This window comes from Gymnodraco acuticeps, unplaced genomic scaffold, assembly GCF_902827175.1.
Source record: "Gymnodraco acuticeps unplaced genomic scaffold, fGymAcu1.1, whole genome shotgun sequence".
Taxonomy (NCBI): domain Eukaryota; kingdom Metazoa; phylum Chordata; class Actinopteri; order Perciformes; family Bathydraconidae; genus Gymnodraco; species Gymnodraco acuticeps.
In genome coordinates, this window is record NW_022991325.1 from 505,085 (window position 1) to 521,123 (window position 16,039).

Consider the following 16,039-nt stretch of genomic DNA (forward strand, 5'->3'; position numbering starts at 1 on the left):
TGTGACGAATGTGTTGCGCTGGGCTTAAGTTAGCTCCAATGCAGAGATATTCCCGCGAGAGTGCGGAAAACTTAAATGTATTTATCTATTTCAAATATGGAATATTTCCAAAATTCCCCAGCTTAAAGGTGGGGTAGGTAATTTTGGAGAAACCAGCTCGAGTGCGAATTTGAAAATTGTGCACATGACCAATGAGGGCACGAGATAAGTTTGTGCACAGATGGAAGGCTGACAGGCAGGTAGGCCATCCAGTTACTTTAGCGGGGCCGGCTAAAATGATTGGTCTTGCGTTTTACAGTACTATGGCTTCCACAGATGACATTTTGTATGGATTTTTTGTCAAAGAACTTAAGATATTCATTGCTATCGGGATGTTAAGAGCATTCCATGGAATATAACAAAAAGTGTATCCCGAGCCGGTTTCTCAAACTTACCTACCCCACCTTTAACGTCCCATGGAAATTTACCGGAAATGTTCTGCGCCTTTGCAACCCTAGTCACCATTAGTGTGAACGGCTTGTAGTTTTCGGGTAATCCCCGCATAACCATCGCCATCATTAGTCCCTCACTCGGTGCTTCTCCCGCGCTCCTGAGTGCCGTAATGATCTGCTCAGCTCGGATAATGTATTCTGTAACCGTCTCATTATCAGCTTTCTTCAGCACAGTCATGGTTATGTACAAGGTGACAATCCGGGGCCTGCCTTTTCCAATGTAGTGCTCCCGTAATACTCTGAGACTTTCTCGGCCCTTGTCCTTCGTGTCTCTGAATATCAGTCCTAAACTGGTATTGTCGAGTAGCGGCGCTAACTCACAATAGGCATCACCATTGAGCTTGTCGTCTTGAGCCCTCAGTGCCGCGGTCAGCTCTCCAGTGGGTGCTCGAAGGATGGTCTCCTTCAATCCCACTCCGTGCATGCAACACAGCATCCTCTCTTCCCAGAGCTCATACTCTTCTGCTTTCCCGTCGAACACTTGCTCACTTGCTCTTCCTTGTGGTTCTATTCGCCATGGCTTTTGCGTTTGTAGCTTCAGTAGCTTAGCTTACATCCTTGTTAGCGTAGCTTTAGCTTACCTCGGTTCTCCCGATGCTAAACTAGCTCAACACGTGGCTAACTAGCTACTCCTATGCTAACCGTGCTAACAGGCAATCTTCTCGCCTCGTTATCGCACGCGAGCTTCGAACTGTAGAATAATTAATCGTATCTGGGCCCATAACCTTTTCGCAGATTTAGACTTATACCTTTTGTCTCTCTGCAGCAGAAAGGTGACTATTCTCACAGTTCAAGTTTAGCCATTCATCTCGGCGTTATTTATTAGATGCACACAGGTCAAGAGACTTGAGGACTGAACAAGAAGGACTCCAACTGTCACGCCCCTGTCACTGTCACAATCACGTGCTACAGCGCTACCCAATGAACACAGTAGTAGTCACAGCTACAGTGGGGCAAACAAGTATTTAGTCAGCCACCAATTGTGCAAGTTCAACCCACTTAAAAAATGAGAGAGGCCTGTAATTTTCATCCTAGGTATACCTCAACTATGAGAGACAGAATGAGAAAAAATAATCCAGAAAATCTCATTGTCTGATTTTTAAAGAATTTATTTGCAAATTATGGTGGAAAATAAGTATTTGGTCAATAACAAAAGTTAATCTCAATACTTTGTTATATACCCTTTGTTGGCAATGACAGAGGTCAAACGTTTTTTGTAAGTCTTCACAAGGTTTTCTCACACTGTTGCTGGTATTTTGACCCATTCCTCCATGCAGATCTCCTCTAGAGCAGTGATGTTTTGGGGCTGTCGCTGGGCAACACGGACTTTCAACTCCCTCCAAAGATTTTCTATGGGGTTGAGATCTGGAGACTGGCTTGGCCACTCCAGGACCTTGAAATGCTTCTTACGAAGCCACTCCTTCGTTGCCCGGGCGGTGTGTTTGGGATGTTTCAATGCCCTTGCTGATGGAAGGAGGTTGTTACTCAAAATCTCACGCCCCATTCATTCTTTCCTTTACACGGATCAGTCGTCCTGGTCCCTTTGCAGAAAAACAGTCCCAAAGCATGATGTTTCCACCCCCATGTTTCACAGTAGGTATGGTGTTCTTTGGATGCAACTCAGCATTCTTTCTCCTCCAAACACGTCTAGTTGAGTTTTTACCAAAAAGTTCTATTTTGGTTTCATCTGACCATATGACATTCTCCCAATCCTCTTCTGGATCATCTAAATGCTCTCTAGCAAACTTCAGACGGGCCTGGACATGTACTGGCTTAAGCAGAGGGACACGTCTGGCACTGCAGGATTTGAGTCCCTGGCGGCGTAGTGTGTTACTGATGGTAGCCTTTGTTACTTTGGTCCCAGCTCTCTGCAGGTCATTGACTCGGTCCCCCCGTGTGGTTCTGGGATTTTTGCTCACCGTTCTTGTGATCATTTTGACCCCATGGGGTGAGATCTTGCGTGGAGCCCTATATCGAGGGAGATTATCAGTGGTCTTGTATGTCTTCCATTTTCTAATAATTGCTCCCACAGTTGATTTCTTCACACCAAGCTGCTTACCTATTGCAGATTCAGTCTTCCCAGCCTGGTGCAGGTCTACAATTTTGTTTCTGGTGTCCTTTGACAGCTCTTTGGTCTTGGCCATAGTGGACTTTGGAGTGTGACTGTTTGAGGTTGTGGACAGGTGTCTTTCATACTGATAACGAGTTCAAACAGGTGCCATTAATACAGTTAACGAGTGGAGGACAGAGGAGGCTCTTAAAGAAGAAGTTACAGGTCTGTGAGAGCCAGAAATCTTGTTTGTTTGTAGGTGACCAAATGCTTATTTTACTGAGGAATTTACCAATTAATTCATTAAAAATCCTACAATGTGATTTCCTGGATTCTTTCCCCCCATTCTGTCTCTCATAGTTGAAGTGTACCTAGGATGAAAATTACAGGCCTCTCATCTTTTTAAGTGGGAGAACTTTCACAATTGGTGGCTGACTAAATACTTTTTTGCCCCTATACAAACAATATGGTACACAGTATTACATGGAGTCATACAATATACAATATACATGTCTCTGTATGTATGTTATACCTCAACAAATAGCCTATTTCTCTTTGAAATGTGATGGAGTAAAAGGATAGTAACTGTGATTATTCATGTTAAGTACCCCACAAGTAACTAAAACGTATAGTACTTGAAGGTGTAAAATGTTTCCATAAATACCAATATCACACACTACAACACAGACTCCCCTTGTTGTAAAATACCAACCATGTGCATGTGTGTATATATATATATATATATATATATGCCGCTAAACTGTGTAATATATACCTCGCTGCTAAATCCTCCGAACTGTTACAGGATGTGTATTTTGTAAAATGTATAACTTTTTTTATTATAATTTAAAAAAAAAAAATCTTTAATACTTTTTTGATGCATACTTTAAGTAACATTAGGCTGTCTTTGGCTCTTTTCTGCTGTAACAATGTAAATGTATTCTGATTCTGATTCTAATTCATATGTTTTTGTCACAGTTTGTTTCCCTATATTGCGACACTTATTTTGTTTAAGATTATTTCTCCTTTTTTTACAGACATCCCCAACCATAGTGGAATGCTGTTGTAAAGGATTGCATTGATCCGTGCATCAATACCTTCACCCAGCTTTGAGGCATCCAATGAGTGAAATAATCTTGTGGCTAGGAAAAATATGAAAAAATAAATCTCACAAAGAGTGACTTTCTTGTGTAATCATTATAATATCAAAGACAAGCGCTTTTAGTAACAATGTATAAAATCATTCAGCAGCAGAGGTTGGGGTGGAAACAGCATTTCTAACTAAGATGATTGCAATATTAAAGTTAAACATCAAGATGAACATACTATTATTAATTTAAAAAGTACATGGGAAACTTAAATATCCTGCAATATACCATTAGCAGAATAGGAACAAATGTGCCAACTGCCAAAACATTTCTAACATAACCAACTCAAACTACTGGAAAGAATACACATGGAAGATTTTCGTCTGTTACTTCAAGACACCCCAAATTCAAAGTCAGTATAAACAAAATCTCATTTAAAAATGCTGCAGAGAATGCGGGGCGCGGAGGGCCAACCATGGTCATATATTTTGGTCTTGTAATGTTTTGTGTGGCAAAGTTAATATTTTGTTTCTTAAAAGATTAAATCTTTAAAAACATGCTGTTTGCCATTTTTAAAGTTTGATGGAAGAAATTAAAATATAGGTCACTGACGTGGAGCTTTAGGCCTGCAATGCTTTAAAATGTTTTAGTTGTTTCAGTTTTGAAGAGTGAATATGGATGTTAAGTTCACAAATTAGTATGAATAATCTTAAACAAGAACAGGATCTTGAGCCATGATGCCTGTTTTTAAAGTACAGAAACATTCAGAATGCATGACGATTCCTTCAAAGGTTTTGTAATAGACCCCTAGTACTCTTAATTTATAAAGTAATAATAATAAATGTGAATGATTGAGCTCATTAGTGTCCTGACTGGCCCTCCTAATTTGGTCTAAAAAAAGTCAATGATGATCATTATGAACGGGTGTCCAGCCCGTATCAATAACATACCAAACTACAGGCTAATGTGAGATTCAGAAATTACTTTTAAAAATCATGTTTTCATGTTATAGTAGGCCTACCTTAGCTTACATGAACCTGTTTGAAACCTTAATGACCCCATGATGTGATTATGTATATCTTAAAACAACTATATTTAGATGTTCATAAATATCTACATTTATGTATTAATACATGTGTAGCAGTTAGACAAACATAATTAATAGATGATCTCATTATTACCTATTTTATATGTACTAAAAAATAAAAATAAAGTTTACTAAGCCCCCTTTTTGTTTTAATTTATTAATTAGACAAAATGATTTGTGCTTACAGTCATATACTGTTGTGTCCCAAATGGATAGACTAGGTTATTAATTAATTTGCCTAATAGTTGCTTAAAATGCTGCAATAACATTTGCAATTCGTTTTTCGGAGGCGTGTGGCGCAGTAGCTAGAGCCCATGGATGTATAATAAGAACTAGAGCTAGAGCTAGAGCCTTGGTCTGGGGATCAGGGGGTCACAGGTTCAAACCTATGGTTCAAACCCCACTGCAGTCAGCATGTCGTTGTATCCCTGGGCAAGACACTTCACCCCAAATTGCTCCTGTGGGGATTGCCCACAGTATTGTGTATGTAAGTCGCTGTGGATAAAAGCGTCTAACAAGTAACATGTAATGTTTTGTCATCTGCCATGTACGGTTACGGTATCAATGTCTCTCAGCCACCGTAGTGTCGTGTCAGGTGGGCGTGTCGTGTACTTGCTGCGCCGGTGCGTTTACAAGCCACGGCCAGCCGGAATTCCAACAGTAGAAGAAGAAGTACATTTTCCCCCGTGTTGTTAAAATGCTAGCTGCATGTTGTTGACGAGCATGAGACTAGCAATACCATGATTTAGTTTGTAAAGAAACACTTTAACTTATATCGCGTTTCATATATGAAGGAGTCGTTATACGCTGTCCAGTAAGTTGGCTAATATCTCTGAACAGCTAGCTAGAAAAGCCTTTTGTCAACATTAGTTCCTATGCTAACGCTAGCTGTTGAGGTTCATATGCGAGTGTGTCACTGAGTGTGTCTGCTGTTGTCAGACTGGAGGATGAAGGTAAAGATCCGACAGTGGAACGGTGTGGCCTCTTGGTTGTGGGTGGCTAATGATGAAAACTGCGGGATCTGCCGGATGCCCTTCAATGGCTGCTGCCCAGACTGTGAGTAACCGACTAACTGCGATGCTAACTGATGGGAAGTACTCCGATTATTTATTAACAAAAAAGTAACAATACTACAGTGTAAAAATACTAGTACAGTTCCTGCATTTCAGAAAATATCTGAAATGTTTGCTTAAAATTACTTTAACATTGAGTCAATCAAAATAGTAGGCGATTATTTTTCTGTGGATTTTTTACTGCTAATTCTACTAATAGCTTCAGCTCTAGTAATAATAAAGTACTGTGCAACTCCTGCAGTTAGCTTTTCCTTGATATGTCCTTGGATTTAAAGTCTTTCACACACAGTGACGTCACGAGCTACCCACAATGCAACACGCGCCATATATATATATATATATATATATAAATATATAAATACGCCATTTTCATGGAGGTGCAAATATCCTGGAAGTGCAAATATAAACAGCTAGCTAACTAGCCAGGCAGAGCGCACTAGTTTTTTTTTCTGAATTAACGACCGAAGAAATCGCTGCATGTCTTCGGATTACATCTCTGGACTTGAGGGGTGTGCTCTAGGTCGTTACCAGCGTAAACTAGAGCTGTGTGGGTTGTCGGATTGCCCTTACAGACTGCGTCGATTTTGGCTGCATCTACGTCTAATGTCTGGAAACACCAGGTGAATACCCCACTTGTCACAATAATATTATCATGCCATTGCATATATGTGGTATTTTAGAGTTGACTAGATATTGATTAAGGCAATAGACTATGATACTCAGTACAGGAAGCTTAGCAACACCTAGACGGTGTAGGCTAAACCCTTGGCCTGCTTGCACCTCGCGTAAAACGGCGGATACCGGAATTACGGTGTCGCCCTCGGCCCAATACCCGTATGTGTGTGTGAAAGAATAGGTCTATTCTGTATTTTAAATACAAAATAAATCCTTGTCTTCGTATATTTACAGTCGGCTCGAAAAGCACTGCAGAATATAAATGAGATTATCAATTAAATTCCTACTTCTTAATATGGTTATCAAACTGGTATGTCCATTAAATTGTAAAGGCTAGCACTTCCTCACATTGTACATGATAGGCTATAGGGCCTGAACCTGACTGACATTTTTATTCCACTGTTAAATAACCTGTTCAATACAAACATGCCACTTGTAAAAATGCAATACAATTTCTGTGAACTGATATTTGTTTAGTGAGCATATTAGAGGATGTTCCCTGAAAGATTGTAAAATGTAAATGAAGATGTCAGACTTAGTATATTTGTTAATAATTACATACAATACATGGAATGTGTGTGTGTGTGTGTTCCAAGTGAATCTGCAGCCCCCTGGTGGCCAGTACATCAATTATGTGGCCCCCACCACCATCCAAGTTGCCCATCCCTGCTTTAGGTTATGAGTATGACAGCTAGCACTCTTTTCTCACTGTTGTAAATGAGATGTAATGTAAAACATGTTTTGCAGGTAAAGTGCCTGGGGATGACTGCCCGCTGGTCTGGGGTCAGTGCTCGCACTGTTTCCACATGCACTGCATCTTGAAATGGCTGAACTCGCAGCAGGTCCAGCAGCAGTGCCCCATGTGCCGGCAGGAGTGGAAGTTCAAAGAATGAACCCGAGGTGCCGGAGAGAGGGGAGAGAGGGACTCCCTCACAGAGGAGGACATTTTTATATCAACTGTAAATAACTACGTTTTTGTAGTCCTTCATCTAACGTTATGCAAAGGACACATGGAACCTATTGTGCTCTGTTGACAGATTTAAGTATGTGATTAAATACAAATACAAACCCTACATGACATGCCCTGTACCTGATGCTGTGCATGCTACATGTGAGTGACATGACTTTCATTAGTGTGGTTTATTTACCCAGAAGCGTCTGGCATTGGTTTGGGAACATGCCGTGACTTGCATAAGCGTTTAACCTCCTTGAAAATTATTAGATTTATCTGGATTATAAATAATGCATTAGCCGCTTTCACACCAAGTGCTTTGCCGTACTTAGTGCCCCGGCACTTAGTACGCCAGGGCACTAAGTACCAATCGCATTCACACCGGAGTACTTTTCCCTGAGGGAAGATTACGCAAATGAGCCGCTGACGTCACTTCGTCTTCTTCTGCTTTGGGTTTACTGGCAGGCCGCAAACAACTTCACGGCGTATACTGCCACCCGAAGTCCCCGGCCGGAAGTCCCCCGGAGTTGGGGGACTGGCTTCAGTCGAAGCTGCTGGGACTCCCAGCAGATTCTGGCTGAAGCCTTCCGAGTAAAATCGCCAGAACGCCGACACCTCCTCATCACTCCACCGCTCCCATGTTTTCTTTTGTGTTGCCATAAGTTATTCCCTCTCCGTTGGTGCGCGGGGCTAATGCTAATAATGCTAATGCCAGCAAATACAATGGCGGCTTCAAAAAACGTTTCAGAGTTTTACGGGGCGTGGTTTGCAATTCACCCAGCCAATAGAAATTGGTACTTTTTTGGTACCACCTCTCTAGCAGGCACTAAAAATGGGGGTAAAAGTTCCCGGCACTAAGTACTCTTTTTGGTGTGAACGCGACATAAGGGGTACTAACGGAACTAAAGTGGAAAAGTACTCCGGTGCAGTGTTTCCGCCAGACCAGGGCTGAGAGGGCGTTTTGACTTGAGCCGTCCCTTATAGATACTATCTTTTTACGTTAGTGAGCCGGATCATTTGACTCGGCTCTCTTAAAGCGCCAGCTGTTTCGGCTCCCAAACGGCTCTTCATGTTACCACAGTTTACCACGGAGCCTCAGTTTCGCCGAGTGCTACTGGAGCACGCACGCGCGTGAGCTGCTCTAGCACTGCTCATCGCATCCAAATCGCGCACGTTACATGTTGTCCTGTAGCAGGCACCGCCGATGTCGGGGAAACGATCTTCAATACTCCGAAAAGAATCCCACCAGGCTCCTTTGCCCCTCCAACAGAGGGATGTCCTTTTTCCTTTTCGTCATTTCAAGCGATAAAAACTCGATCTTCTCTCGAATTATTAATATTTTTCAAATGACGGCAAGACGCCCCCCTGGCGGAAACGCTGCTCCGGTGTGAACGCACCTCTAGAGGTTTTTTTAATTTATTTTTTATTTTAAAAGACACCCTCAAAATGATTTTTCTTAAAATGTACTTTTCTTTTTGTAAGAAAAATAAATAACTAAAAGTACTTGGAACTACAACTTATAAATCTATAGTATGTCCAAAATATCATAAAAAAACAACATAGTATTTTATGTTGAAATATATTAAAAACAACATAGTAAAGTATTTCTAAAACATTTTCTGAAAACAAATGAGTATAGTATGTTGAAAATATATTAAAAGAATACATAGTATAGTATTTCAAAATTATATGAAAAAAACAACATTGTAAAGTATTTTTAAAAAATATCAGAAAAACAACTGTAGTATGTCGAAAATTACAGTAAAACCACAACCACCGTATGTCGATGATGTAACAAATAAAAAGATTGTATAGTTCGTCGAAAATGAGAAAAATATACATAGCATACTGTGTCGAAATTATGAGGAACAATAGACAAAGTATAGTATGTCAAGATAATATCAGAATACAAGATATTAAAATATGTCAAAACTATCCCAAAAAACATAGTATTATACATCAAAAATATCTATCTAATCTGATATAACTGTTTTTATTATATTTTTAACAGACAATACCATTTCGATTTTTAGGATATTTTGGACGTACTGTATTTTGGACATTTCTTTTCCCTCATGTTTTCGACACGATGTTGTTGTTTTAAATATTTTCGACAAACACTACTATGTTTTTAATTCTACTGTACTATGTTGTATTTTCCTTAAATGTGGACGTACGTATGTATACTTTCGACATACTATGTTTTTTTTCTTTTCTTTTGGACATTCTATGTGGGTTTTTTTATAATATATTCGATATACTGTACTATCTGTTTTTTATGATATTTTTGACATACAATACTTGTACAGTATGTTGTTTTTTTCGACATCCTAAAACTATGTTGTTTTATCTGAACATTTTGAAATATTATAAACGCTGTTTTCTTTGCATAATTCAACACTGTTGTTTTTTTATTGAAAATGTAAGCATACTATAAAATATCGTTTTTTTCTGAACATTTCGATATACTATACTTTTATTTTTATATTATTGACAGACTATGGTGTTTTTTCTAATATTTTTGACATACTATACTATGTCTATTTTTCTCATATTTTCGGAATTCTACACTTATATTTTATTTTAGACATACTATACTGTGTCGTTTTCTCCGATAGTCTATATACCATGTTGTTTTTCAATACTAAACTATGTTGATTTTTCTTATTTTGTCGACGTACTAAACTATGTTGATTTGTTTCTTATATATTGAAATACACAACATAGTCGGAAGTATAAAAAAATGACATAGTTTAGTACGACAATAAGAAATCAACATAGTTAAGTATTGAAAAAAAGAATCATAATATTGTTAGTTAGAAACTGTTGTTTTTTTCTTATATATTGACATACACCTTTCTTTGTTGATATTTTCAGCATGCAATTTATTGGGACATTTTTGACTTAATAAAATTACTATTTTTCAACATACGACAATAACTCAATATACATTTTTTTTAACATACTGTAGTACCATGTCTTTTTTTTCTGATATAACCAATACATTATGTTTTATTGATTGTTATTTTCAACATATGAAGTTTACTCAAATGATTTCGATTTGTTGTTTTTTTCTCTATTTTTCGACAAACTATACCATGATGTTTATGGCAAACAACAGTGTGACAGTATTTGTGACACACAGCTGGGAGCAGAGGAAATGGCAGACACACTTTTTTGATAAAATGTATTTTAAAAAGTATAAAAAACTAATTTACAGTACAAACAACTACTAAGTCTGAAAGTGACCATAAGTAACAAGTCACTGTGGGTTTAGAAATTAGATTACCACATTCTAGAGGCAGTCAACAGAAGCTAATGTTAGCTTTCGGAGTGCTAATGAGCTGACAATGTAACTATTTCATTCAGAAACCCTAATTCAAGTGTCGGAAACAAAACACACAAAAAATGAATCGAGTTCATTATGGTATAAAACGACGGGAAGCTCTTACAGGATCTCTGTGCTGCTGGAGACAGGGGGCAGCCCCCACCAGCTAAAGTCCCCTCCCTAGCCACCAGCCCATCCTCTGCCTCACATCCAGTCTTTGACCTCCAGAGCTGAGTCAGCGCACAACACCAGTGTGCTGCACTGACGTCACGTGTTCTGTCCATCCCTGCAGGACAGTGCCTGGACAGTAGATTCCAGAGGAGTGTGTGTCTTTAAAAGCCACGTGTTCTCAGTCATTGACAGCCAGGCAGAAGAGCTCCAGCAGCTCCTTGTTGTCCCGCTCGATGAGGTCTGCCGGCTTCTCCCCGCATTCGTTCACCAGCTCTATGTCGGCCCCCAGCGAGAGAAGGTAGCTGGAGGAAACAGAAGAGAATTCTGCTCACTCAAACATATCGAATCCTGCCGCTTTGCCAAACTCAATGCGGGTGTGTGCCGTGCTTCAGTGTCAGGAGGGTCAGCGGGGTGCAAGAATGCAGCAGATCCTCCAGCTTCCCTTACTTCTGTGACGTAGGAAAGCTGTGGTGTGTTTGTGTTAATACACGCTGGTACTGTATGTGCCTGCTAATACAACAACATGTAATGTCAGCTGCTAACGTTATGTCACCTTTGTTGCCCAAAAGTTCAAGCTATAAAGTTCAACTACATCACAAGAAAAAAAGAAAAAAAATGTGTTGTACAACTTAAAATCAAATACACCCTGGGTTATTGCCCCTACAATCTAATTTGATTAGGTATGACTAGTAGCATTTGGTTGCTAATTGCTAATATACATCACTCTTTTGATGTTTTAGATTTCACATGTTAGCCAGGTTAACATCCAAAATATTGCACCTTTAAAGGAATGCTCCAGTCATTAGATAATTAATCAAAACTTCAGTATTTAGTGAAACATTATGTTTAAACCATACCCTGAAGAAATCAGCGATATTCCCCGGTAAATAATGATTTTATAGCTCTTTTTTATCAAAACCTGTATATTCCGTCAGGCCGCTGCCATTTTGCCCATTTTCAGTAGTCACGTGATGGTCGTGACGTCATCCATGCGTTCACTTTGTAAACACACGAAAACATGGCGAAGTTTTGAGCAATATGAAGAGATTGGAAGGGGGAATTCAGCCATACAGGTTCGAGCCTACTTAGTACTACTTAGTAGATACAATGATTTCTCAACTGGCCGAACTGGTGTCCTGGTCGGTGATGACACCAGAAAGACCGATGGTACTGCATATCCATTAAGTAATGGTTGTTCAATAAATCCCATGTTATGTTTTATCATACTCATAGTAGTCGTCCGGAAACTTGAAATGTTCGCTGCATACATGCGCCTGTGGATCTTTCGGTTCGGGCCGGCCACATTTCGCTAGCCACTGCCTCCGAACGTACTTCCTACGCTTACCTTTTGGCAACAGATAGAACCGAGTATTCCGTGGATTGTTCCTATCAGAATTGTGTCAATGTTTCGCGATACAATGAGGCATATTTGAAGAGAGTAACTACAGTAAATAACATGAACATCAACGTGTCCTCGAAACCAAACGCATGGTTTACGTCACGTCCGGTAAAATGGCGCCGCCCACAGTGTTGATGTTATTTCGGTAATTAATCAGTTTAAAATCACTGATAATGTCATCGGATTAAAAAAAAAAAAAGAGAGACTGGCAGAGACTGGTCTGTTTTATCGGATGATAATTATTTAAAAATGAGTGTCATGAGCATACCATTCCTTTAACTCACTAAATGTTTCAATTGTACTTGGTTGCAATGTTCTTTTGTCCATGCAATAACTTTTACACCTCAACCAAGCATAACAAATTCTCATATCTAAAGGTCCCATGTCATGGCCATTTCTACTGATCATAATTCCCCCCCCCCCCCCCTCTTTTCTCTGTTACGGCCCGTCCACACTACAGCTTCGACAGCTTCAAAAACGGTTTCCAACGCGTCTGCCCATTCACTTTGAATGGGGTGACGTCACTTTTCGCCGAACTGCATTGTGGGAAGCAGAGCGGAGCTTTCCTGGCGTTTCAGGCTGCAAAAGTTGAGCAATGTTCAACTTTGGAAGCTTCTGAAGCTTTCGGTGGAAGCGTCAGCCAATCAAATCATATGCCAGTTAAGCTCTAGCCAATCAAACCGCTGCTTGTGTGTCAGGGGCGGGAGATTCATGTGATTGGTTGTTGGTCGAGCTTCAGACACGCCCAGCTCCAAGCTTTTTTGAAGCTGTAGTGTGGACGGGCCGTTAGAGTTTTATTCGCTACAGGGTGTACTTTGAGGGTTTGTGACTCTGCAGACCGTTTACATGCAGAAAAAGCTACACAACACACAAGGGGACGGGTAATAACCGGAAAAGCATGACATGGGACCTTTAAGACACATTTTACATTTTCAGCATTTAATAGAAATAGAAATTGGCATACAAACAGGCAGATGGAAATGCACAGTTGTTTCTTTTTCACAAAAGTTACTCAATTCAAACTTAAATAGAGCTTTGAACTTTTCACGTTGTATTATTTTTAAACAAAAGACTGTCTGCTTACCGTGCAATGTGTGGGAAGCCGTCGCTGCAGGCCATGTGCAGGGGGGTCCAGCCCTCCTCGTCCCGCTGGTGGATATCTGCTCCGTGCTTCACCAGCAGCTTCACACACTCCAGGTTCCCCGTCAGGACGGCCTCATGCATTGCGGCCATGCCTGCAGAGAAAGTCTAGTTAGAAATGACCCATCAGTTCAGCCTATGATCATGGTGTTAATAAATACAGAATAAAGGTTTACTTGATCAGGGTGGTGCAAATGTCTCTCACCAGAGTGGTAGATGGTGTCCAGACTGACTCTTCTGGCTCGCATGAAAAGTCCAATCCTCTCCAGCTCTCCGTGGCGAACATAGTCCTGGAAAATAACATCATTGGGGAAGTGCACACTGCGGATTTGCTTCAGAGTTTGAGAGCTCTTGCAGAGTGGGACCCCACACTCCTGCTGGGTGTAGGCCTTGTTTCCTCTGGTCTGGGAGTCAACGGGGCACTGGAAGTACTTCATCCTGAGCAGCTGATTTCACTTTTGCTTAAAAACTGGTGAAAATCCAACAATATTTTCAAGTTTTAAAAATCCAAGCAGATTATCTGAAAAGAGCTCAGAGGTTGTGCTGCAGGAAGATCAAGTAGTGCTTCTTCTGTGTCGTCCTTCACATCAAGAGGCCTCCCTGCGGGCTCTTTATACTCTCTGTGGGGCTATTTCAGGATCCAGTGGCGATGTTTGGAAGATGAGTAGGCCTCTGGTCAGATCCCTCCCACCAGCCGGTCCCAGGCCACTGATACAAGTCACGGTTTCAGACATGACAGCCAGGAACCTGTTGCTCTGAAGGCACCACACATACCCAGATGCAGCCCACTTTGAAATAGTTGTGAGGGGGGTCTTTTGGTAAACAGGGTGTTAAAGTAGTTCATATAGCGGGAGTGTGTCAGTGCCAGCTGCAGGGGCATGGAGGGAAAAGGGTGTTTGACTCTACACTCAGAGGATGGGTGGGTCATTTCCAAATTAGTGGTTTGCATTACCCTCTTTATTACAAGTTGGAAATACATTTACAAAACATGTCTGTGTGAGGCTTTAAAGAGTTTTTCTCTATCAGTATATGTTTTTTAAAGATATTTAAAATAAATGTTTTATGTTTACTGGATAAATAAAAATAGAAATCATTCACCTTTGGCTCTGGGAAATATTATTGGTATATCTTTTTTAAATGGACCGAAAACTTTGTCTGCTTTGCCTCCATAGCTCAGACCCCGCCCAACCTTCATTTGGGTCTTAACATCTGTGAAGTTTGATGACTGCATCTTGCATGGTTGGGAAAGTTATCCCAGTCAGCAGACTTATACTACTCTACCTCCTCTGCTTGTTCCCAGCCACAGCAGGTGTCTCCAGGAGCGCCCTCTGCCATGAAGACACGTACACACACTGAAGGTGAAAACAACACCAGTGTTGCTGGTAACAGGAGTCTCCAGGCAGTGCTTTAAACTCATGCTAACGTCAACAAGCTTTAAAGAGGCCCCATTATGGTTTTTGGGTTTCTCTGTCCTGTAGTGTGTGATAGTTTCTGTGCATGTAAATGAGGGAGTTTCTCTCCCACAGACTCCCCCCACCCCCTCGCCTGAAACACCTCCATTGGACTTCTGTTTCATTCTGTAACATAATGACATCACTATGTAACACTCACGCTTCTATTGGCTAGAGCATTGTTTTACATAGTTTAATCTAAAGTATAGGCCTAATATATTATACTTTTTTATATTGCTTCTCAAGGACAAGTCCCTCAAAAGTGTACTAAAGTAGAGTACATGAGTTAAATTGTAGGCTATGTAGTTACATTACACAACATTATGACTCTTTGCATGTCATCATAATATATGTTTAGCAGTGTATGCAATGTATGGTGTGTTATAAGAAATTTTCAAATATAGATGGAGTTTTTTACTGTATTCAGGGATTACAATGGAACTCAAAGGGCACCCGAAGACTTTATGCACCGTATAACTAGTAATATCTCATAAATTATAGTGGATTTAATGAAAAGCCCAAGTTAAGTTTACCAGTGTTTAATACTGAACATTTTGAAATTGGGAGCCTGCACTGCACTACATTATTTTTGATAATGTTGTTTATTAGGATTATCAAATCATATCTGTCAACTCGTGATTTTCCTCTCAAAAATACTAATATCAACATGAAAATTGAGCATAATAGGGCTCCTTTAAAAATACAAAAAAACAAGTGAGACACCAAGGGCTGTGATGAGGTGCTGGTCACTGGAAGCAAACTTCAAATTATAAAATTGTATTAAAAGTGTGAGACACTTTTCTTATTTCAATATTAACATACAGTTCGTATGTTTACCATGTTCATCTTAGTCTGGCGTGATTAGCACTACACATCAAGCACAGCTCAGAATGATGGGGAGACGATTCCAATGTTACATCACAAGTCAAAGTATAGAAGCAAATTACACTTTGATCTGATGATGGCTCTCGATGGAAATTAGTTTGTGGGATTCTTAAATAATACAATTATATATTTTATAATGTGTTGAGTTCTAGGCTGGACAAATATTGTCAAGTGAATGTGAAACCTCAGCGCTTGCAGGGTTCACATTTACTACTTTTCTTTGCCCCAACAATAGTTAACTATTTTGAG

General features: G+C 40.1%; 2 protein-coding genes across 2 annotated transcripts; one reads left to right on the forward strand and one right to left on the reverse strand.

Moving 5' to 3' along the window:
* The first annotated feature begins 5,336 nt into the window (after positions 1-5,336).
* Positions 5,337-7,594, forward strand: anapc11 (APC11 anaphase promoting complex subunit 11 homolog (yeast)). Its single transcript, XM_034240376.1, has 3 exons — positions 5,337-5,530; positions 5,656-5,772; positions 7,212-7,594. Exons 2-3 carry the CDS (start codon positions 5,664-5,666, stop codon positions 7,355-7,357), a joined length of 255 nt encoding a protein of 84 aa, XP_034096267.1. The 5' UTR covers positions 5,337-5,530; positions 5,656-5,663; the 3' UTR covers positions 7,358-7,594.
* Positions 7,595-8,838: 1,244 nt separating this feature from the next.
* Positions 8,839-16,021, reverse strand: ppp1r27b (protein phosphatase 1, regulatory subunit 27b). Its single transcript, XM_034240351.1, has 3 exons — positions 13,660-16,021; positions 13,399-13,549; positions 8,839-11,217 (listed from the first exon to the last, which is right to left on the reverse strand). Exons 1-3 carry the CDS (start codon positions 13,889-13,891, stop codon positions 11,094-11,096), a joined length of 507 nt encoding a protein of 168 aa, XP_034096242.1. The 5' UTR covers positions 13,892-16,021; the 3' UTR covers positions 8,839-11,093.
* Positions 16,022-16,039: the final 18 nt, after the last annotated feature.